The following is a 25,129-nucleotide window of genomic DNA, read 5'->3' on the forward strand; positions in this document are numbered from 1 at the left end:
CGGGCCTGACTGAGATCCAGGAGAACTATCCAGAGGCATCCCAGCAACAAGCCAGGCCCAAGGCCAGGCTTCAAACAAACCCAGGGGGCTGCTCCCTCTAGCTCCCTACTGGGATCTCACCAGCCCCAGCCTTTTCCTTCCTTTCTACCATTCTAGAGGAGGCTGCATCCTCTGGGCAGACCCTTTCCCCATCCGTTGAAGGCAAACTCCTAGCTTTCCAGGTGGGCAGAGTGGAGTGCTGACTTTGTCTACTCCCCTTCCCCACTTAAAGAGGGCAGAGGGTCCTCCTCCTCATTTGAGAGAATGAAGCTAAGAGACCAACCAGTCCCTCAGCGTACAGGGTTTGGGCCACACAGAGGTGTCTGCAGGGTGGACACAACACATCAATGTACAGCCCAGCAACCAGCCACCAGGTCCTTCCGGGGCTGCAGACATTGCACAGGCAGCCCTGGGGACATCAAATTCTTGAGCCCCACAAGTCTTGGGACAGGGAGCCTCATCTCACCCACACTGGCCATGCCTCTGAGGAAGGCAACTCAAATCACTTAGCTTTTTGCTAGCCAGAGACACATGCATGAGACCTAGGCCCAAATGCTATAAAGGCCAAGGTGTGGACAGCTGCATGAGATGAGGTTGGAGCCTGAGGATCTGAGCTCTGGGAAGCCCCAGGCGGCCCTGGCCCAGTTATTCTGAAGCTGCCCCGAACCAGACTGTGTCTGGGTACCTGCACAGGCGTGCCTGAGTGCATTAGGTTTGTGTGAGGCCATAAGGAAGTGTGTGAATATCTCGTGTGTGCACACATGCATGCAGACACCTGTGAAGAAGTGGGTGTGCTTGTGTGAAGGTGAGCGCAGTGTGCGTGCAAAGGGGAAACATGAGGTCACATCACCCTGAGGACAAAGTGAAGCCACTTTCACCTCCTCCTGATGGCTAGCCCTTTCTAGCTGGAACAATCATTGACCACCTACATGAGCCTTAAACTACTTGCATCTCCAAGGGAGCCATCAGAGGGTAGAAGGAAGCCCCCGTGTCACAGACTGCCCACCACCTTGGCCACGATCTATGAGGACTATGCATGTTTTTAACTAGCAGGTGTCCTGCCTACTTGACATCTGGGAAGGTCTTTCCTTGTACCCATGGGCTGCTCAGCATGTCAGAGGAGCCCCAGCTGTGATCTGGGGCTGTGTGCAGAACAGCCTCATTCACCAAACCCTCAGCTGCCAGAGCACAGGAGAAAATCCTGCTCAAGAGCCATACTTCCAGGCCTCGCTCTTCCTGAAACAGCCCATCTGCCTAAGAGGGCACAGCTGTATTTGGGGTTCCCTGAGGGCATTGCCAGGACCACAGGATGCAACCAGGTCCCTAAATATTCCAGCTGGCTGAGAGGGTGGGCATCCCATTGTGGAAGGCACGCACCCAGGCTGGAGGACTGCCGTGAAGACGTCTGAAGAAAGGGTTCAGGACCAGAGCGCAAAATGCCTGAGGGCCCTGCCAGGCCTGAAAGGCCACAACCCTCCCATCTCTACAGCTCAAGCCAGCAGCCTGACTGAATAAGCAAAGTCAAAGCATTTGCCCACAGACGGACTTGAAAGGGTCAGACCCGAACACCAGTGTCCCCCGTGGTCAGCCACACGCACAGTGCATACGCATCACAACTTTCAGGACACACGTGAAAAATGCAGTCTAAGCTCTGTACAGTGGCCCCTGGCTGACAGGAGCAACAGGGTCTGGAATCCAACTGTGCTCCCTCTGCTTGCCAAGCTCTGTGCCTGGGCACAGGGCAGCTATAAACCCCACTGTCATAAGCCAGTGGCCTGGCCCTGGTGCAACCTCCACAAGACAGTGCTGGCTTCCCTTTGTGCCAGCAGGAGGGGCCATTCCACAGTTTTCTAGGTTGTCACAAGCCACTCACACTTTCAGAGGGCAGGGACTGGGCAGTCACCTGGGCCATCCCCAGCCCTGGGCTTGGCTGAGCAAGACAAAGATGCCTTCCATGGTGCTGATGCTCACATCTAGAGTTATTTAGAAAAGGGGACATCCAGCTGAGAGGTAAGACTCACATCAGCAATGCCACCTCTGGAAATGCTGGGTCACAGCAGCTGCTCAACTGACAAAAGGTATTTCCAGCCATAGTGGCCTCACTGCCCAGTGCCTTTTAATGCTCTCATCCATGCAGGGGGCACATTTCCCTACCATAGGCCACTGTCCCACTGCCATGGACTATGCACAGTTATGCCGGAGGCAGGAGGCTGCTTTCCATGAAAACATTCCTTTCTCCTCCTCTGCCTCCACCTCCATTTCCTGATGGGGGAGAATGATAAAGAGCCACAGGCTTCGGTAACCCCGATTACCAGGTAAGATAACAGGTAGAAAGGACTTAACCACTGGCCTTCAGAGAAATATGGATGAACACAAGGGCTAGGCTTCTGAAAAGAGGTTCCAGAAACCTCAGACATCCCCAAAGTACCTAGAGAGCCACCTACCACCTCACCCACCAGCAGGCATGTGCAAGCACACAGAAAGGAGCATGCACAGCTGGGGGGCGGCCACCGGGGAGAAGCCACCTGTGCCTGGCTGAGCAAGACCCGGCTAGGAGGGTCTACACACTAAATCTACTAAAATGGGGAGGCTCTGAGAGTGGGCACAATTCCTGGTAAAGCAGTGTTCTAGAAGAGCTGCAAGGGGACGAGATGGACCACGATTACCTAGCAGTGACAAGCCTATACCAGGTGGGTGTTCCTAGCTAACGACAAGTGCGCAACAACCCGCCCTGGTGAATAACAAAGAATCCCCAGCCAACAGCAGCTGTTGTGGAGACCAAGGGCAACCACGATGGCTGTCTCCAGGGACAGCAGAAGCTCCCCTGGCTTCCTCAATAGGCCCAGTTCCCTTCTCCGCCCCCACCCAGATGGCCCTTCCTCCTCATCTCCACCCCAGCACCATTCCTAAGGCATCTTCCTTTCTCACCGACACTTCCCCAGCCTGCCTGTTTCTGATGGGCACTGTTCTAGGCTGCACTAAGCGATAACCACACAAGGAGACAGTAATGGCTTTTTAATGACTTCAGCTCCAATTATGGAATAACTGCCAAGCCCAGGCTGCCAGCTGCAGCCCCGCCAGGAGACTCAGATGAGACACAGGGCGCTGATGGATAGGTCTTTCAGCTGACCCTGGAGGCTCCTACATCACGGGCGCCTCCTGCTGGGGGCCTGAATAGGGAGGCTCAGGAAAGCGCCACTGGCTCATGAGGGTCAGAGAAACCCAGGCTTCAGTGTCCACCGATCCATCCACTCAGTCCAGCACCAACAAGGTGGCAGCTTCACCTCCCAGGGAGCCTGCCCTTCTACATCCACTCACTTCCCCCAAGGCACCCCACAGATATCAGAGTAGTCAACCACGATTGACAACAGGGGGCAAGGACACAAGGACAATTCTGTGCCCTGGAAAAGCACACACAGCCAACATCCTCTAGCCTGTTTCCGAACTCCCTCTCTTCGCAGACTCTACCTTACATGCTCCAGCTACTCCATCAGTGCTAACCAGAGACCCAGGGGTCAGGGAATCTCGGGACAGACCCAACCTTCTGGACACACTTTCCGTGTTGACTTCACCCTCCCCTCTTCCTGCCCTCATTCTTTCCCCTCAGTCACAGTGGAAGCTACCCCTGCTGGACCCAGGAAATCAGAGATGTGGGCTGTCAGGAGAGGAAAGGCCACCAGGGCATCTGGCTGCAACCCTGTGCCCCTGGCTGCAACCCTGGACCCTCGGCAAGTCCAGATCTGTGGCTTCTGTTGCCTGGCAGCTTACTGGGACACAGTGGGAACCAGTGCAGCTCCAGCAGGCAGAGGACCACACTGCTCACAGGAGTTCCAGCCTCCCAGGATGTGCTGTCTCCACTCCGGCCAGCAGTTGCCAAATGTACCAGGTGCATTCAAACTGCTGGAGGGACTAAGCCCTGACTTGGTCATTCAGAACTGCTGGGGAACATCCCCCAGAATCAACCCACTCCTCTCTCTCTCTTTGTAAAAGCAAGTGCCACGGGTGATTCTAATGCTCGCCATGCAAATACGACCATGAGCCACAGCTGGTGATCTCTAAAGAACAACAAGAAAATCGGAGTCGTTATAAGGCTGCCAGAAGTAAAGTGGTGGGTCCAAGTGCCCAGGGCACCTTGGCGGCCGAACCTAGCAGCAGAATGGAAGGAGTCAGGAGTCCCATTACTCCCTAGAAAACAAAGTGAGGAAGTGGTGGGAGGACCCTAACAAGGGCCAGGAGGAGGGGGAACCAGGAGACTTGCTTAGGTTCAACCTAAGGAAGAACTTAAAAGAAATCACAGCCATCTGATGGGAGGCCGTGTGGCAGGAATGCTACAGGGAGCATCCACACGGAGAACTAGATGACCTATAAGGGCTCTTCCAGCCTGAGATTCTCTTTCTGTGACCTACAGAGTGCTTTTCAAGCAGTGCTCCAGGAGGTCCCATGGTGATGTGAGAGTACTGTATCCCTCAGGTGTGCTTAGAACCCAGGTGTGGGGCTGGGAAAGCCAAGGAAGCCCTAGAGGCTATCCAGGGATGCCACTTTGATTCAAAGAAGTGGACGTCTTGTCTGTGCTGGGGACACGACCAGGAACCAGATAAGTTCCCTGATCTGAATTAGTTCATGACCAAGTGAGAGAAACACCAGGCAATGGCCTCAGGACCATGAAGACAAGGGCACTGAGGATGGGGCCACCCCAATCCCACCCAGCATAGTCCTCCAATACGCCGTGGGCCGCAGTCCTTCCTGACTCTCACCGCTCCACTTACAACTTATAAAAGGCTGTAAATGTACTAAGGGCATTTAATATTCCTCAAGAACACAGGTAAAGAGAAACTGGCCGAATTAGAAAGTATTAGTACTAATAGAAACAAAAGACAAAAAAATTCCAATTGTTAAACTTTATAAACTCAATGGCTCCCTTTGAACTCAGAATGTGAGATTAATCCATGACCATTATACACTGAGCCAAAATTACCCATAAGAAGATTATCACCAACTATCATTTCTCTAAAGAAAATAAGCTGGGCCCAGGGAATGCAAGGTGTAACCATTAGAGAGGGAGTAAAACCCTCACCAGCAGAACTAGCAAGAAGCCAGCCAACCCCTCTCTCCCAAACCAAATGCCACATTCCAGCTCTGACATGCTGTGACATTAGGGAAACCTCACACTAGTCAAAGCACGTGCGTGCCACCCCCTGCCCCCACTCCCATCTGCAAGTAAAATGCTTTGTCTGTCTTCTGCCCCAGTTTTCTCTGTGATCAGACAGCATGTGGCTTTGACTGCAATCAGCAGCCCAGTTAATGCAAGAGGCAATTTGAATCTCCTCCTCTCAGCCCAAGTCTCCCATTTTGGAAGTCTACACCCCAAGTCCGGTGCTTTCCCACACTCAGTGCGTGCCCAGAAAGACCCCAGCAGGGCAGGGGGGATCCTGGCAACTGTTGACATAGCCTGCCTCCAGCTACACACCCCCCTCTCTGCAACAGAATGAGGAGGTGGAGTGACAGGCACGGGGAAAGCAAGCAGCGCAGGGCTATAAGGGTGGTGAGATGCTCCTCGGGGCAAGGCTTCCAGGGAGGCAGGATTCTACGCTTCAGGGCTGAGTCTGCGGCCCAGAAAAGGAATTGGAGGTGTGGGGGTGGAGGGGAGACAGTAGTTGGACCTGGGCTGGGGCAAGTGCCAAATCACTCCTTGCAGGATGCCAGGGCCCTAGGCACTTGATAGAACAGGGTCATTTCCTAGAGACAATTCTACCTTCCTGGGTCACCTTTCCCAGGAACAGGCTTAAGCCATTCCGTTTGAGGCATATTTTCTCTAAGACCCCTGCACACTCTCTACAAGTTGCTTTAGTCCCTGGCTCCCTGGGAGAAGCTTTCTAGAACCATGTCTTGGCCTGGCCCAACCTCTAGTTTGCCAGATCCTAAACATGTCATCATCTCCACAGCCATAAGTGCTGCCCCTCCCACCCTCCTCAGTCCATGGCCACCATCCTGCCATCTGGACCCCCACACACAGGTACTTCCACAGCACCAGAGTCCACTTGGCCCACAAGCACTGCCCAGGCACCTCTGCCATGTGGCTAGAAAAGGTTGATGACACTCTGCGGGGCTGCACTGTCTTCCAGAAGGGCCTCAGCCCACATGTGCCAAGAAAGGCCAGGATCCTCCAGAAACTACCTGTGCCCCAGCCTGGACGTCTGTCTGACACAGCAGCTCTTCTAAGTCAGCACAGCCCCAGTCCCTGGTTCCATGATGGAAACAGCTCCCTAATCCATGTGAGACCGAAGTGTGACTACATGTGTCTGCAGGAGAGCCTGTGGGTGACTTGTATATGCGCACGTGTGAGTGTTGCTAGTGGTTGTGGGGAGAGACACAAAATAACCTGGAAACCCCTGAATCCCCCACAGGAGCTGAGATTAGAGGTTAACAATTCTCAAGAGAAATCCTGAGTTCCCAGACCACGTGTCTGTTTTCAGAAGGATCTGCTTTTAACAAGCCTTGGGCGGTTTCAGCTGGTTTCCATTTGGGACGCTGTCTGGACAGACTCAGAGAAGAGCCCTGTCAGAACTATTTTCTGTCAGTGACTGGTATGAGGCTCTAACAGAGAGCAAGCTGTGTTACAAGGCGGGTCCTGAGGATCTCATCCTGCCGTCCGCTAGCACGTGCACCTGGGTCGGCAATAACACAGTGGGCCTCAGCAGTCCAGCACCCTTTTTACACAGAGACAGCCCTGTAGCCCATGGCAACCAAGGAGCCAATGGGTGGCCAAGAATCTGGCGCTGCCATGGCGATGAGCTCCTTTCCCTGGTAATAGAATGGAGTAGAGTGGATAGGGAAAGGCCTGCACCTGTGAGGGGCCCCCAGAGACCACCTCCCCGCCCCCTTCCCACGCAAATGGGAAAGCCCAGCCATCCTTGAGATAGACCACAGTGCCTGGCAGCAGAGGGTGATGGGCTTCCCTGCGTGTGCCTGGATTCTTGAGTGCTTTTGTGCATGTGAGGGCAGTTCTATGTACTGTGAACTGGTGTGTGTCTAGGTATAGACCTGCTAGCAAGTAGATTATTCAGTGTCTGAAAGAGACTGAGTAGCACTTGTGAGTGAGAAGCAGGTGTCAGTTATTCTCCAGATACAGGAGGTGGACGCGCACAGATATGCAGGCATGTGTCTTTGTGAGCCCAAGAATTCTTGTGTGCATGTCCATATGACCACTGGTGTGCTCTTGGTTCAGAATAACTGTCTTCACGGATCCATGCTTTGAGAGTGTGAACCGACCAGCAGGAGCGTCTTTGGCCCAAGGCACGGACGTCCTGTGGGTGCATGCGTGCAGATGTATGAGCGTGTGCGCGCACCCTGCACAGGCGTGTGACTGGGTTCTGGGCCTGGGAGGGGGCTCAGAGCAGTGTGGACTCCTTCCCCAGGCGGCCACATGGTGCTGCCTGACCCAACAAGGCCCACACAGGCCCCTTCCAGCAACCCTGGCAGATAAGCGGGTGGAGCGGGGCAGGCGGGAGCAGTCCGCAGGGGCCCTCAAAGTTGAGGGAGGAAAGACCAACGACTCCAACCCGCGCCCCAGTGCTGGGATAGGTGGGGAGGGCAGCGGTGCCCTGCGCCCCGGCCGCGTATCCCCAGCCAGCTTACGTCCCGAGTCGGGGGTGGTGGGCGCCCCGGCCCGGCGCCCGCGTACCTGTAGGGAATCCAGTCGGAATGCGGCTTGGAAGTCATGTCTCTCGGGGGCAGAGCGGTGGCTGCGGCTCTGGAGGCCGGGGCCCGGTGGGGCCGGCGCGGGGGCCCTGCTCAGCTCCCGGGCCGCCCCGGGCCGCATCCTCCCGGGCCGGGGCGCTGGGCCCCGCCAAGGCCCGCGCTGCACGCCAGGGCCCCAGCTGCTGGCTCTGCGAGCGGCTGCCTGCGCTGCGCGGCGAGATGGGCGAAGCGCCGGGAGTGCGCGGGGCGTGCGCGCGCGTGGAGGCGGGGAGGCCGACCGCACCGTCCCGCGCCCTTCTGGCGCCAAGGCGGGAGTACTGCGTGGCAGCGGCCGCCTGCCCCTTCTCCCTCGCCCCGCCCCGCCCCGCCCCGCAGAGACCCCACCCCCCGGCCGGCTCAGGGCCTGAGGAGCGCCCTTGCCCCCTCCCCCGAAATCGTCGCGATCCACGCTCCATGCGCGTGACCGCGCCAGCTCCCACCTTCGGCTAACGGCGGCGCTGCAGCCGGGCCAGTCCCCAGGCCTCCCAGCCTCAGTTTCGTCTTCTGTGAAACGGGGATCATTCGAACACCTCCCTATGTACCTGCCCTACCTATCTGCGCTATGGGATGGGAAACCGATGCGCGGATTTGGCGGGGCAGGGACCGGGCCGGAGGCGCGGATGGAGGAGGAATCCAGTCGTGCAGGAGGGGGCAGGGGAACCTCCGGGGCCGAAGCGTGGAGGTTGGCCTTCCCTCACCCCCACCTCCGAGTTCCCACACCCCCGCCTGGGGAACCCTCTGTCTTTGGGTTAAGGAGATGTTTCCTCAGCAGTGGCTCCCTCTCATCTAAGCTATAGCGTCAAGGGAAGGGGAACATTTATTGTCTATTGCATTCCCAGCCCTTGCAAATTTCTAGTATGTAATCTCCACAGTAGCCTTGAGAGACAAACATCATATCCCTATAACCCAGAGAACAGGAATGCTGAGATGCCCAAGGCCGTAAAGCTAGGAAGTGGTGGAGCTGAAACTGTTCTGTGATCTGTGTCCTCCAAAGCCCTTCCTAAGGGGCGCAGTTAACCGGAGGCAAAAACCTCTACAAAGATCATCTGAAAGTCTCTGCGCACTGAGGAGGTCCTGGCTGTGACTAGGACCAGCTTGAATGCAAGGCATGGCACACCGATAAGGTAGAGGACCCACAGCAGGGCGGGCAGAAGCAAGGAGCAGCAGGCTGAGGGGTCACCAAGGCCTGTGTGTGGAGCAGGTGATCAGGGAGAGGTCTGCGGAGGGGCACCGTCCCCACACACCCCGTGGGCGTCCTCATGTGCATCCTGGACTCTGCCACACCAACTGCGCCAGAAGAGTGTTGTGCGGGGATCTTCTGATGATAAATAGGAGGTCAGGACTGCCCTGCAGACAGTGTAAGAACAGCCGAGTGGGCTGAGGGAGGGGGCTCATCCTGCTGCCCTGGGGCCACAGCCAGACCCCCACCCCAGGACTCTCCCAGCCCTTCAGCCTTGCCTTCTCTTGCCCATTAATTATAAAACACAATAACCACGATATTTGGATTATTTGCTGGGCGTCAGGAGCTATGTTAGGTGCTACGTACGTATTGTAATTCGTTTAATCCTCATAGCCACCCTAGAAGGTAGGCACCGTTAGCATACCCATTTTACAGCAGAGGAACTGAGTCACAGAGAAGGCAGATCTTGCCCAAAGTCACACAGCTGGTCAATGATGAAGCTAGCATTCACACACAAAAGGTCTGGGTCTACAGCACTTACCCTCAGCCTCCTTTCGGCCTATCACACAGTTCATGTAGCGCACACACACCCCTATACACATGCGCACACACACGCACACCTACACACATGCACACACACCTACACACATGCAGGCACACACACAAAGCCTCTCTCTCCAGGCTTCTGGAGCTCAGGACGGGTCAGATCCATCTCTATCGGGCACAACATTGATGCTCTCTGAACACTGTGACCTCTGATTATTTATCAACCTCCAAGAGCTATCACTGTCACTGGGGACAGAGAGCAGACAAAATAAAACACATGGGAGTGGGGTGCAGAAGGCAGAAAGCAGGGCTGTTTTGTTGCCTGCTGGGATGCTTGGCCTGGACTCTGTTGGCCTTCCAGGAAGGGCAGCAGAGATTGGTCCCTACCCTGGAGACCGCAGCAGAGCAGCAAAGCATTGCCCCAGAGGCCTCTGTCCTTCAGGGCAGAACCTTGCCCAGAGATCAGAAGCTTTGACCCCTGGAGGCCCCATCCTCCAGGCCACCCCTTCCTGAGTTGCAATTAGTGGCTACCATGTCAGAGATAACTAGAGTCTAAAAGACTTTCCCTTCAAGAATTTGAAGCTGTTTTCCTCCCTTTATTCCCAAATTACGTGACACCTTAAAGCAATCAGAATTTAGTTAGAAGGTCTCAGGAGCCTGGAGTAATTGAATCTATTAAATAGACAGTTTAGGCTCTGTCCTAAGGGAGCAAAATCTGGAGGCAGAGTGAGGTGCAGAAATAAGATGGCTTTCCAAGTCTCTTTCTGCAGAAGTTACATATGTACATGGGATGTGGGGGAACCATGGGACTGAGCGCCAGTGTATGCATGAGTGTGAGTGTGTGTACATGTGAGGGAGCCAGTGGGACTGAGTGCCAGTGCACACAGTATGTGTGTGTGTGTGTGTGTGTATGTGTGTGTATTTGCATGTGTGTGCATGGGATATGGGGGAGCCAGTGGGACTGAGTGCCAGTGTATGCATGAATATGAGTGTGTATGTGTGTGCATGTGTGTATGCACTTGGGTTTTGTGAGAGCCAGTGGGACTGTGTGCCAGTGTATGCCTTGAGTGTGTGTGTGCATGGGAAGTTGGGGGCAGCAGGACTGTTTCAGTGTACGCAGAAATGTGTGTATGTGTGTGAGAGATGGCCCTACAGTCTGAACAGGACTGCACAAGAACATTTGTTGGATGGTACGCGTGCAAGAGAATGATGTGTGTGCTTCTTCGAGTTCTATGGAGTGCATGAGTGTTAACATTCAACTCAGAATGCATGATGGGTTTTTCCACTCAAATGGCTTCCGTGGTTGACATTTTAAGTTTATGCCCTTGGCTTCCATCAGAAAGCTACTCCAGAAAGTCATATGATGTATATTATACTAGGCCACGATTAAAGTTATATTTTTACAACTGCACTATAACAGTGACCCTTGAAGAAGGGCATAAGCTTTCAAATTTAGCCCCAGGAACAAGGTTATCTCGACTGAAACACCACCACACAGCAATCCCAACATGCCTCCCTCACCACCTGCCCAAATCTTGCAAGGGTAAGATATTTGCTATGAATTTAAATCATCCTGTTAGCATTTTAGGCATTTTCAAACGTGGTGATGAAATGTTTGTGAGGGGGAGTGAAGGAATGCATGGGGAGTGAAGCAGCCCAACAGAGACCCTCGCATCTGCCACCTGAGCTTGAGGACCCCAGGGCCACCCCCCCACCCCCAAGCAGAATCAGTTCACCCAGGGAAGAAGGTTAGCATTTTGGGACTTAGCCACCTATATGGAGTCTTATATGTGCTATACTTAATGTGACATTTTTATTGAGTGTGGGCCATCTCTAGTCAATTTTGGAAGCAAAGGGATATGAATGATAAATGATATCCATTCAGATTGGGCCCTGCCTGGTGGCTTGGCATTGTGACCTTGCAGTCTGAGGAAGGCAATTCAAATCAATCAAACATCAACTAGCCCCTCGAAGGCTGATGCAGGGCTGCAGTGGCCTTAGTGGGGGTCAGGTGCATGGCTGCTCTCAGGGAGCTTTTGGTCTGGCAAGGGAGATAGGAAGAAATAATGACTGTACCCTACATTAAGGTGTTGGTGTCATAACACAGGTGTACATGTGCTGGGGGCGAGGGGACACAGAAAAGAGGCAGTCAATGGAAGTCCCTAGAAGGGGGGAGATAAGGTTAGGACAAGCCTTCCCAAGAGTAGAAAAGAATGATGGTTGTGTTGGGCCCTGAAAGATGAATGAAATTTCGATAAGCTGATAACAAAGGAAGAGGGAAACTTAACAGTTACTGAGATTCTACAATTGACCGGGCACTGTGCTAGGGTCTTTTACCAAAGGGCCTTACAGACAGAGAGGATGACATGAGCAAAGTTATGCAAACATGACGGTACATGCCCAATGCACTTGAAAACCAAGGTACAAACCAGCATGGCAGCATTCAACCAATAGGTGAATGGTTCGGTGTGGCAGGAAATGGGCCTAGAAAGTTAACGCAGGGCCAGATCATAATGTCATCCTGAACATCACGCTAGGGCGTTTGCAATTATCCTATAATTTGGAAATATCCTATAGACTCTGTTCTAAGGATGCGGTTCTCAATGGGGGACTACTAGAGGGTTTTAAGCCAAGAATAATCTGCACAGATGTAACCTTTAGAAAGAAATAATTGGGAGCAGAATGGAGGATTGTGGGAGAAAGGCTAGTGGTATGGAAAACTGCTAGACAGCTAAGAGTAAAGTCCAGGACAAAGATGAGCCAGCCCTAAAACAGAGTCAAGTGCCATTTTGAAGCTGTGGGTAGACATCATGGCAAGATGGTAGCATAAGTATGGGTGGCCAGATAAAGCCCTCTGTAATTCCCATTTAAATAACTGCAGAATATACAAAGACCATTGCACCACTGTTGATGATTGAGATAAATAGGCTTACAATGTCTGAAAAAAAATGTAGGTCAACCACTAGTAAAATTAAAAGCAATGTCTATTTTCCAAATCACTGCTGAAAATAATAGCAAATCATTTCCACACACACAAACACACAAAAGCATAATCTACAAGAAAGCACAATCTACAGGAAACATAAAATTCATACGGCATAAAACAAAGTAATAGGAATAAAACCAAATCGAATGGTTATGAGGTGAATGTAACTAGAGAGCCCGTGAGCCTGAATCATACACAGCTATCATTTGTTGAGTGCATGCTCTATGCCAGATGCTCCTCTGTGTGTTTCATAAAGACAAATATGGCAATGGGAGGATGTGATGGGATGCTTCCAGTCTAGGCTCCACTTGGGGCTCCAAATGAACAGATACCACATTCCAAAGTGAAGTGGGATATACCTCTTGGAAAAGAGGTGGCGAAAACCTGGGTCCGTGCCATTAGCTGACACCCATCTCTAAAACATACAAAATGGGAGAGAGGTTGAAAAAAGGTTGTTGGAGGTTTAGAATGAATTTCAGAGACAGCCTTTGGGGTCCAATGATCCCGAATAAATGGGAGGGGTACAGGGTGCTATCACCTTCACCTCAAAGCCTGACACTGGGGCCTTGAGGAGACCCCTAAGTCAGTTGATATGTGGCCACAATGGTCTTGGTGCCACAGTGGACAAATCCAAAGATCCAAAGAGCAGCAAGAGTGCTGCTGCTTCAGGATCAGCCTGTGCTCCCTGGTTTTCAGGGCAAACCACACATGAGTGTCTCTTGTGGACAGAGGTGGGACCCAACAAGAGAGCCAGATGTGACTGTCTTAGATCCAGGACAAGAGGGCTCCTCCAAGGGAGGAGGTGACACTGAGGGAGACCAGGTTTCCCAGAGCCTGAGAAAGAAACCATAGGATCGGCTATGAGGAGAAAGTATCACCCTCATCAAGGGAGGTGCAGGATGAGACTCCATCGATGGGGTGGTCTCCACCAACCCACAAAAACAGCCCAGTGAGAGAAAGGGCCAGAGAACAACAGGGCACCAACTCATCAGAGTATAGTCATTGAAGACCCTTCTCACCCATCTCCTCTCCTACCTCCCTGCCCCTCCACCTTGGACCCTGGAAAGGGTCAGGACTGTCATGTGCAAGGTCCCCACAGGCAGCTGGCCTACAGCAGACTGTGCTGGGAAAGAGATGGTGTAACTCTGACGTTTCAAGATTTTTTTTTATTACAGCAGACAGGATGCATTAATTACTGACAAGACAACCTCTGGTTACCTGAAAATGGCCAGAAAAGTCATGGGACTTACCCTAAATTTAATATAATTTTAGAAGTGAAAACAGCCCTACAGAATAAATTTAAAGAGACTGTGGGAGACAAAAATAAAGTTTGCTTTATGATTACATCTCATGAGTCATACCTATGCCTATTCAACTTAACAATTACACATGACTTCTCCCATTTAATCCTCAGAGAAACACTACAAGGTAGGTACTATTATACTCTCCATTTTACAGATGAAGCAACAAAAAGGTTATATATAATCTGCTGAAAGTCACACTGATAAGAAGTGATAGAGTTCAAATTCAGATTCAGGCAGATGAGCGTTGTAGAGCCCAGAGAACTGCCTTCCTCCAGAGAAAACCAGATGATGGGCACCTTAGCCCTTTGACTCATTAATTCCTGTTCTAGAAAACTAGTCAAAGGAAATTGAAAATGAAGTCAAAAGTTTATATACAAAGATACTGATGGAAACTTTATTGCTAATAGGGGAAATTGGCTGGGGGAAGATAAACAAAATGTCTATTAATTGGGACTCCGTTAAGTAAATAATTCAATGTTCACAGGATGGATCACTAAGCATCCTTTATGGGGAATTTTTGTTTTTATGAGACAGAGTTGGCCTGGCACAGTGGCTCCTGCCTGTAATCCCAGCACTTTGGGAGGCTGAGGCGGGTGGATCACATGAGGCCAGGAGTTCAAGAGCAGCCTGGGCAACATGGCAAACCCCGTCTCTACTAAAATTACAAAAATTAGCTGGGCCTGGTGGTGGGCACCTGTAATCTCAGCTACTTGGGAGGCTGAGGCAGGAGAATCACTTGAACCCGGGAGGCGGAGGTTGTAGTGAGCCAAGATTGCGCCACTGCACTCCAGTCTGGGTGACAGAACGAGACTCCGTCTAAAAAAAAAAAAAAAAAAAAAAAAGACGAGGTCTCACTCTATCACCCAGGCTGGAGTATAAGTGGCGCTATTGTAGCTCACTGCAGCCTTGAACTCCTGGGCTCAAGTGATCCTCCTGCCTCAGCCTCCGGAGTAGCTGGGACTACAGGTGTGAACCATCACACCTGGCTAATTTTAAAAAATCTTTTGTAGAGATTGAGTATTGCTGTCTCCCAGGCTGGTCTCAGACTCCTCGGTCAAACAACCCTCCTGCCTCAGCCTCCCACAGCACTAGGATTACAGGTGTGAGCATCCAGCCTTATAGAGAATTTTCAATGACAAAGTAATGGATTTATGAGATGGAATACAATATTTTAGGCAAGTATAATGTTCTATAAAAAAGCCCCACAAGCTGACACATATGTGGTCTCATACAAAGATGCCTAGAGTGAGAGACACAGTCCAGTGTCTCAGCTTTGCCACCCCAGGGGCCACATCCTCCATGCCAGGCGGCCCCTTCTTCCAGGTATTTGAACCTCCTCTTAGCTCCAGCCTTGGCCCCTAAGACCTCCTAGTGACCCCTGAACAGCGCAGACAACATCCCCACCCCCAATGTTAGAGAAGACAGACAATAAACACACACTATTGGTACGAAATAGATTTGGTAAAAAAAAATATATATATATATATATGTGTGTGTGTGTATATATATATATATATGTATATAGTAACACCTTACAAGCTGACATATCCTCAGTAGCCTAGTGTAATATGCTGTGTCACTAAGACAATAGCCAGTGGCTGCAAGAAACACCTGCAATTCTTAGCCCGGTTATTTATCTTGGAAGGGAGCAGAGGAAGTGCAGGAAGGATGCTGAACGGTAATACCTGCTCTTTACCCATTCTGAGGCATTTGCTGAGTGCTTCCTAGGCAGGGAGACCCAGGGCTGGAGGACAGGGTCCCTGACCCGGGGAAGCTTCTGTTCCCAGCAAGTCCTCTTGCCCACTTGCCCAGGGGGCATCTAAGCCCAGCTCTCTGGGAAGCACAGGCTGAGATTATAAATAGAAAGAGTGGTTCTGAGGCTGAGCGCTCAGGCCCCTGTGCTCAGCCTCCAAGAGGGGTTTGTTTCACCAGCATTATTGGATTTGCAGATAAGCAACAAGGAATTAAGCTGATCAGGAAGAGAGGGAGAGAGCTTTCATTTATTCATAAATGCAGGATTTATCTAGCAGAGCCCTCTCCTTTGTCAAACAAGAGCCATTTCCTTTATATCCTCCAGCAAAGAACATTTTATTTTGTAACCTTTCAGAAAAGCCTATGAGTTTGTGTTTTTGACCTCTTTTTCTCCCTGCTCTAAGAAAACCATGATTATTTAAAATGTGAAATGCATATTAAACAATCCTATTCTGAATTCACAAACCAATCTCTCCAGCAAGAGGAATCAGTCCCTGAAATGCAATTTAAACTATTTGAAAAGTTTATTACTCCCAACACACCACCTTTTGGCTCCATGGCCCTTCCCTTTTGCTGCTGCTGATTTTAAATATCACTAGAGCCACCACTGAGGAAGCGGAGTCCCAAAAAAGGTAGTGCTATTGGATTGGAGTCAAGCTGTGGGCTCAGTTTTCCAGACTCTGAAGTGGGGATAAAAGTTCCAAGACCTATGGAGGCAGCAGCTATAGAGGAAAGAACACCAGTGCCAGGTTCCAATCCTGGCTAAGTTGCTAATGTGCTGTGTGACCTTAAATGAGGATGTCCCCTCTCTGTGCTTCATGAAAGAAAGTGGGACTATCTTTAAGGCTCCTTTTAGCACTAAACGTTCTCTGATATTTTGACTCTTTAAAGCAGGGCTGTTAGGAGACAAAAGAAGATGATTATAGTTTACTCAACTCTGAAATAAGGTGAGAATTCTCGCTTTATTGGTTTTTGTGTTAGCATTCTTGTATTTTATATAAGAAACACAGCTGTGAAAACACACAAGACTTAGGGGAGCTGAATTCTTATCCTCTTTGTGCTGCTAACTCACTGGGTGACCAGAGACCACTCTCCCCAGGCTCGCCTCAGTTTCCTCATCTGTTAATTGGAGACAACGTATGCCTTGCCTACTGCACATAGTGTGTGAGGATGAACTGAGAAGGGACGTGTGTCTCTGAATGCTGTGCTGGAAGTCCAAAGCACCATGGAGATGGGACAACATTTAGTACTTAGAGCTCCCACTCACTGAGCCCTCACACAGGGCCAGCACTGTGCTAAGTGCTCACTTGTATTGTCTCACTGATTGCTGGCAGCTCCCCGAGGAGCTATTATACAGAAGGAAGCAGAAGCACTGTGGGTGGTCACAGCAGCAAGGATTTACTCAGCCTCGCCAAGCCTGTGCCATGGGGCCTCTGCCGCCTACCGCAGATGAGGGTGAGAACAGGTGGTCCCACCACTGCTGCCCTGCCTAGGCTCTAGGAGGGAGGAAGGGAAGGAAGGGAGAGGGTCCCTTCCCCCTTCGCATCTCCAAGCTGAGCTCTGGCCTGGAGGAGGCGATGTGTGAAGACTCCTTCTAGGCTTCCTCAGATGAGATCATGCCCAGGGGTGGTGGGGCTGCGGGGCAGTACCCACCTCTGCCTCCTTCCCCCTCTGCATCCTTTGCATCGCTGTGTCTGTCTCCTGACTCCTGGTCCAATCACAGCCCACCTGCTCTCCATGTCTCTGTGTCTGCTGAGCTGTCACCACCCTCTCCGCTGCTGCAGAGTGGCCCCTTCCTGTACCTCCACCCTGAGGAAGGCATAGGTGGGAGCTCTGAGGATGGGGGCTCAGCTTAGCAGGACAAGGCCCTGGGATTCTGAGCTGGACATGTCATGCCAGGTGGCCCTGTCCCAGCCCTTACACTTCTGAGGATTTCTGGGGTCTCCCTGGAGACAGGCAAGTTAGGTTGGCCCTCAGATGGACTTCAGAGGTCTCCCTTCCCCAGTGGGAGGGGCCTCGGGCCACTGTGTGTTCCTCTAGCTCAGGTCATCCTCTGCTCGGCCCCAGCCTCCCGGCCCTGCACCGAACACACCCCAGCTCTCTCTGTCGTGCTGTGGCTCCCCATATGTGCACCTCAGCCTGCCTATTCTGAACTGTGATCCACCCCATCCTCCCGGCTCTGACAGACAACTGAAGCAGTTTGGTGAAGGACATGAATCTCATATAAAGCTTCCCTTGCTCCTTACAGGTGACTAGACATTTGCTGATGTTGTAGGCCCATGTTCTCACTTGATCTAAAAACACCATTAGTGTCTTGGATGTCAGGAATCCTAAGTTTAGGCCTAAGTCCCCAGCCTCCTATATGACCATAAAGAAGTGCCTTCCCAATTTTCTTGGCCTTAGTGTGTCAGTGTATAAGATGAGGGGGTTGGATTAGACAAGGTCTAAGGCACCCAACATCACTAGAGCTCCATTATCACAGGCCCCATCGGAAAATTTCCGTTAAAAGGATACACATTTCTCACCTCCCACTCCCACTTCCCTGGGAGAGCAGCGTAGAGAACACTCAGGCTAGACTTACCCCTGTGAAAAAGGCATGGTGAGCACAGACCCACCCCTCACCCAGTCACACACCCAGAAGACAGATGGCAGTGCAGGATACACTCCGTAAGTGGGTCTGAAGTCCCTCCCACCCTCTCCGTGAAAAAGAGTCGAGGTGATGAGTGCTTAGGAACAATTCAAACGTGCTCTGCCATGAACCACCTGTATGCCTTGGGCTGTCCTGGCGACTTAATATATGTAAACCACTTAAAACAGGCGGTAAGAGTTAGCTGTGGTTACATAATGATCTGTACCCCCTTTCCCTCCAGCCCCCCTGCAGTCTGTTCTCACATGGCAGTGAGAGTGATTTTTTCATAATGCAAATCTATCCTTGCACCTGCTGCTTCAAATCCTTCACTCACTTCCCTTGCTCACAGACCAAAATTTTAAAAAGTTCCTATAAAGCAATGACGTTTCTGGTCTGTAGCTATACTGGTATGCTTTTAGAGAAACCAGGCTTTCTCCACCTTTGCAGACTTTTGGGTCTGGAATCCACTTCCCATCCCTGCCCCGCAGGCCAAAGCCCTAAGGCTGAAACTGAAGTTATGGTTCAGTGGGGACCCAGGAGGGCCCAACTACTTGTATTTCTTTAAAGTTCCTGAGGGGGGCATTGATGAACAGTCATTAGTCTACTATGTTAGGAAGGACTCAAGGTTTATATTATTGCAAATGATCTTCTGTACTGGACCTGAGAAAATGTAAGGGAATCAACAAGAAAACCCCAGAATCAGAAAGTTCAGTAAAGTTGCCAGATAAAAAGATGGAAAAATAGCCAAGAACATTTCTATAAAAAAATTATTTGTAAAATGAAAATGAAAAAGATCTCATTTACAGTGGTACAAGACTACATATGAAAAGTTTTAAAATAATACCAATGAGGCTGACTTGTGATTCATATAAAGAAAATTATAAAATGTAATTGAGATTTATAAAAAGAACTTGAAGAAATGGAGATTCCTAATGTATTTCTATACGATAGGAAGACTATTTTAAAGACAGTCATTCTTCCTAAATGAGACTTCATTTAGTTCAAAGCAAAATTCCAGGGGGATTCTGAAACTTGGTAATGTACAGAGATTTTTTATGCTTCCCTGTGGTGACGATTTAAGGAAAGGAGGGCGAGCCCCAAGATGGTTTGTGAACGTGGGTTCTGTGATAAGAAAGCCAGTGTGGCCATGTTGCCTTGCTGGCTAGTGTCAATCAGCAACACCACCTCCATTGTCCCGTGAGAGCATGCCCACACGGTGCGGGCGTCCTGCCCCACATCCCAGGATGGCAGATTAGTGGGCAGCAGTGAGAGTTTGGGGTAGTGAGGGCGTTGGTGCCCCCACTACTCTCTTTTTTGCCTATTTCTCTCAATCAATGGCCGTTTTTACCATTTGCAGAGCCATGAATTAAGAGTGCCCAATTCAGCTGACCTGTGTGGATGCCCATGATTAGGGCAGATTGGGATAAGCTACTCGTCTGCCCCTAATTCCTCTAGATAACCCAGGTATAGATAATCTGGAAGGAAAAAACAAAACAAAAAACAAAAACAAACAAAACAGGTAAGAAAAGCAAAGACATTTCTGATAACGGCTAATGAGAGGAGCACCAATCCCATTAGATACGAAAATACACAGCTGCAACAACTGAAGCAGTGTGACGATGGACAGGAGTGTCATGTGAAACGTCAATGGAAGAAAACAAGCAACCCAGAAATATACTCTAAGAACTTAATTTCTCTACAAGAATTTAGGGTTAATTACCCCCCTCCCCAAAGAATACAAAGAATACTAAATTTAAAAATGAGGGTGTAAAATCATTATGACAAAAGTGTAAAATAAAGTGTCCTGTGGTTATCTGGAAGGGGACAAAGAGAGGTTCCAGAGCTATGAGACTGGGCTGATTTTCAGCATAAGCAATCGTTGTTATTGTAGTAGTTAGTTTGTGTAGAGAAAAAGCAAAGAAAAGATGGAATGGTTCAGCAAAGCAGAAAGTACACTGGGCTAGAAGCCAGGGGTCTGGATTCTAACCACAACTCCTCCCTGCGGAGTGATCGTGGGCTAGGTCTTTCTCATTTCTGGGCCTCACTCCAACATTTCAAAGATAAAGAATTAACACAGATGACCTGCAGCGGCCCTTCCTGCTCAGCCCTCTGGGATTCAACAATCATTCCCCATTTGTGGTTTCTACAGCAGGACTCGATGGGAGTGCAGAAAGAAACTCAGATCTTTCCTGCCCCAAATCGCGGAGTGACCTCGTAGGCCGGCCCTGTTCATTTCAGTACTGAGGCTCGCACTGCACCCAGCTCTGTCAGTCACGGGGACCCAGAGATGACTAACACAGGGCACTGGCCTGTGAAGATCATGGGTTACTGGAGGACACAGATGGACACAGATAACAAACAATAATCCCAGGTGGTATGAAGTCAACCCAGCCAGAGGTGAAGACCCGTGGGGGCACAGCAGAGAGAGCCAGAGGAGTCTGGCAGGGGACCAGGCAGGGCTTTGCAGCAGAGACGGCCTTTGAGGCTGGGTATTAAAGGATACAGAGCTCAGTAAAGGTAGACGGGGTGAGGAAGCCACGGGAGTTAGGAAAGCATTGGGGTGGATGGCCTGCCTGGCTGTAACACGCGGGGAATGAGTAGGGGGAAGAAGGGTCTTGGAGAGGTTATATGGGACTGGGGAAGTTGGTCTGGAACAGGGCCAGGCTGCCTGTAAACAATGGGAAATCGCAGGGGTGCAGGGGTGTGGTGGCGAGGGGGAAGTGATCCTGCCTGTGAGGGAGGGGATCATAGGCAGCCCTGGCAGCAGGGTCTGTGGCGAAGCCAGAGGGAATTAGAGATACCAGTGAGCAGGCTCTTCAACAGCCCGGGGCAGAGCTGGATGTGGCCCAGGAGGGGCCTGAGGTGAGTGGTACAGCTGAGGCAAGCCCATGGGACCTGAGGCGGGACAGCAGAGCGTCAGGAAAAGCACAACTGAGGCCAGACAGCCTGGGCTCTTCGTCTGGGCTCTGCCTAACTGTGTAACCTGAGGCTGTTTAATGATTTCCGCCTCAGTTTTCTTATCTGCAAACAAGTGGAATGGTTTTTAGGGACGTCAGGGGATTCCATGATTAATAAATAAAAGCTTTCAGCATGGTGCCTGCACTAAGTGCTCTATTCGTGTTGGCGATGACGATAGAAGAGCTGCATGTTGGAGGAAGAAGGGTCTGGACAGTGGCTTCTCAGGGAACCCACTGGGAATAGCAGGTTTGAGAAGGGGTTGGGCATTGTGAGTTACTGTTCAGATGTGCCAGGTTTGAGTGTCTGCAGGTCACCCCATTGCAAGTGACTGGAAAAGTGCATCTGGAGCTTAGAGAGAGGATGTGTGAGGAGAGGGAAATTCAGGGAATCCTGAGCCCGGGAGGAGGCTGAGGCAGAGGCTCAGGGGAAGGTGCAGACTAAGGGAGAGGAGGGCTGACAGCAAAGACTTGAGGGTGTGGCTGTGGAATCCAGCATAGAAGCTCCTTGAGGACAGGGGTTTTCACTGTTTTGCTCCCTGCTGTATCCCCAGTGCCTAGTACAGTGCCTGGAAGAAAACAGGAGTTCAACAAATATTTGTTGAGTGAATACATGAGAATTTTCCCTGTCATTTACTCTAAGTATTTTGTTAGGCACAAAATAATAACAGTAGCTAACATTTATTAAACGCTTACCCTGTGCCAGGCACCATGCTAAAAGCATATAGGGTCCCATTTAATCTTTACGACAGCCTGGAGAGAAGGTACTATTATTATTATTTCCAGTTTATAGATCAGGAAGCAGGTCTCAAAAGGTAAAACAACCGGCTGAGTTCACACACCTCGTGAGGAGCAGAGCCAGGGGCCAAACCTGGGGCTGCAGGACTCGCTGTGGGTACTCTCCTAGACCCTGACTCAGCCAGAAAGGAAACTGGGAGCAACAATGCCCTGTGCCGGCTCTCATATGCTCAGTAAAGAGGGACTATTTTTAAATCTTGCTGGAGGAGGTGGGGAGCCAAAAGAATGAGCTAGAGAAGCTGGACCTCGTTGGTGTCAGACTTACGGAGTGAGGCCATTCACAGACCAGTATTTGGTGAGGCCAGATGGTGGAGGAATGGGAGCAGATCAGGAGCCGGGAGTGGAGCTGCCTGGAGCGGGAGAGGCAGGTTGGAGGTCAGAAACTTACTGAGAGGAAAGAGCTCCATCTGTACACGGTGATGGCTGTGTGTGTGAATGTGTGTGCATTTGGGGGAGGTAATGGGCTGCAAAGGTTATCCAGAGGATTCAGGCAGGTCCAGAAAGATCCAGGGTTATCCCAGGGTGACAAGGACTAGAGGTCATTTGCAAAATGCAGGGGCTGCACGCCTGGTAGGCTGTTCATGCAGGTCTCGTCACAACTCTTCAACTTGCTTCCATAACCAGTGCTGAAGTCCTCAAACACCCGCAGTTATCACACCTCTCCTAGACACGAGCTCTGAAGAGGGCATAAGGAGTCTGACAGGCTAGGCTTGCCCCAGGTTTGTCTCGCAGGCGACAGATTGGGATTCAGAACCCTGGACTCCTCTAGCTGCTGAGCGGTGCTGCCCCAAGCAGGGTGGCTGCCCAGGGAAGTCTGAGGCAGCTTTCTCTCTCTCCAGACTGTCTGGACCCTCTGCACAGTCCTGCTGCCTCCAGAGAACGAGGTTCATCACTCAGTCCCCTGTGCACAGTAACTGGCTGGGACTGGGATCCGGGTCAGGGCATAGGCTGGTGGAGTTGTACAGGGGATGAACCCAGGGCCAGCTCCCTCTGGACTGCACGGAGTTGCTTTCGCCCCCATCCTCACTCATTCCTGACTCATGCCAGGCCCTTCCAATTCCTTTCACCTCCATGCTGCCTGCCTCTGGTAATGCTCCTGCAGGGGAAAAGGCTGTCATGCTGTGTGCCAAGCGGAACCTCATGTCCAGCGTCTGAGCAGACCTGTTGGTTCTGGACACTCTCAGAACACCCTGGGCTAGAGGAGAGAACTGCAGAGTGCCCATTCTTCCCCTGGCAGTACCCTTGGAGCCCCCACAGCCTCAGGGGCCCTCAGGGCAGCCTCCCCCTGGGCCCCTTCCTCCTCGGCCAACTCTGGGGTGACATGATTAGCCACCGCCCAAGCACTGACCACCATGCACAACCCATTTCACGTCTGACCAACCCCAGACTGGACTCTGAGCACACAGAGAGAAACCCTTCACAGCGATATGACTCTGAGGGCAAAAGGAGTGTCTGCAACCACAGAATCCACACTGTCATGTATGTGTGGACCTCCTACTATGTGCAGGAGTGGTGCTAGGGGCTTCCCATGCATTGTCACAAGGCCACACACAACTTATTTTTCAGATAAGGAAATCAAGGCTCAGAAACTTGCCAGGCTTTAACCATTCCACATCACCAAATTCATCATTACCCTTGGGTCAGATAAACCCTGAAGCAGAGCTGCTCTTCCAGCTCTGCTCCTAGGCTTACCAGAGGGCATGCTGCCCCTTCCTTTACCCTCCACCCCATCTAGAGTGGAGGCCTATTTGGGCCGACAGATACACTCAACTCTGCTCTAGGTACTAAAAGAGGCAAATGGAAGGAAACTGACATTTGTTAACAACTATTCTTGCTGAGTGCTGTCATGTATTATTTTCTCATTCAATCTTCTTAAGTGCCCTATAAGGCAGGTACGACTATCCCCATTTTAGACAAAAGAAAGTGAGGCTCAAGAACTGAGGTCACACAGTAAGGTATAGGTCTACCTGAATCTAAGACTCACACGAAACCACTTCTTTACTCTGTCTCACTCCCATTGTGGAACCTGGGGCACACGCCATGTCTCCTCTGTCCATTACCACCTGCTCCAGCACCACCAAAGCCCTGGCCCCATGAGGAGCAGGCCAGGAATGAGAGGGAAAAGGAGTCTGCTTCCTTCCCAAAGCCTGGAGGACCTTAGTGGGCCCAAGACACCTGCTACCCCAGCAACATGCACACTTCCTCCTTAGCCTGATGGTCATGATCCTGGCTTGGCCTCTGCAGAGAGGGGCCCTTCCCAAGTCCAGGTGTGGTCTGGAATGACAATCCCCCAGCCAGCTTCCACCAATTCTCCTCTAAGAGGCTGGGCCTTGCTACCTATATTATACATTGGCCCTGTGTCCTCTCATCCCCTAGCATCCTGCTTCAACATGGAGAGGCCCCTGGGACTCCAAGACCTTTGGTTGCACAAATCACTCTTCTGCTCCTACCAACAATATCTTTGAGTATCCATAACTGTCTATTTGTTCCCAAGTTTGCGGAGTCCTTTGACACCACGATTTAAATTGCTGACTTCAAATCCTATGCTAGTTCCTCCTGCCCCACCAGCCATGTCTGCCCTGACTTACTCTCCTCCCTCATCTGGCCTGTTTGCTCTGAGATCCCAGGAGGCCCTGTGGCTCTGTCTGCAACCGCCATGGCACCTAGTTTCTATCACTGGGTTTCATGCCCCTGACCCTCACTGTCTCTGCCTTGAGTTCCTGGTATCACTGAGGAGCCCCCTGTCATTATCTGCAGGCCACAGTCTTCAACCCCACTTACGTCAATGTTCCCTAACACCCTCCTCTTCCACAACTCCCCATGCTTAGACCTCAGCCAAGACACGAGGGCCCAGATCCCAACAAATGTTACTGATCTTACCCAGCCAGGCCTCTCTAGCCACCATCAGAGCCCTGGTTTTACAGGCACTGGGTAAACTCTTGGTGCAGCTCCTGGATGGTCATTAGGATCAACAGGCAAGTGTACTACAAGCCCCAAATCTGGTTTATCCCCATGGCCACAGCCACAAGCATAACATGGTAATCTATGTACCCAGAAGGCCACATCTGGGGTAAGAGGCTGTGCAGCCTGTCCAGTGGAGCTCAGGCACAGTCCATCAAGGTGGGGACAAGCATGGGGCCATGGGTTCTCCTTCTCCCCTTCATCACAGTCTTCTCCCTGGGGCAAGTGATGCTGTTTTAAAAC

General features: G+C 51.1%; 1 protein-coding gene across 5 annotated transcripts in view; it reads right to left on the reverse strand.

Annotated features, from left to right (window-relative positions):
- The window catches only part of TUB (TUB bipartite transcription factor), a 115,763-nt gene that overhangs the window by 43,439 nt on the left and 47,195 nt on the right, over positions 1–25,129 (reverse strand). The window contains exon 1 of one of the 5 annotated variants that reach the window (XM_032166679.2): positions 7,721–8,082. The exons of the other annotated variants lie outside the window; for them this stretch is intronic. Coding sequence (XP_032022570.1) covers positions 7,721–7,758 — 38 coding nt within the window. The 5' untranslated portion in view covers positions 7,759–8,082. Of the gene's footprint in view, positions 1–7,720; positions 8,083–25,129 lie in introns of those variants that run through there. 5 annotated transcript variants of the gene reach the window in all.

This window comes from Hylobates moloch, unplaced genomic scaffold, assembly GCF_009828535.3.
Source record: "Hylobates moloch isolate HMO894 unplaced genomic scaffold, HMol_V3 SCAFFOLD_11, whole genome shotgun sequence".
Lineage (NCBI taxonomy): Eukaryota > Metazoa > Chordata > Mammalia > Primates > Hylobatidae > Hylobates > Hylobates moloch.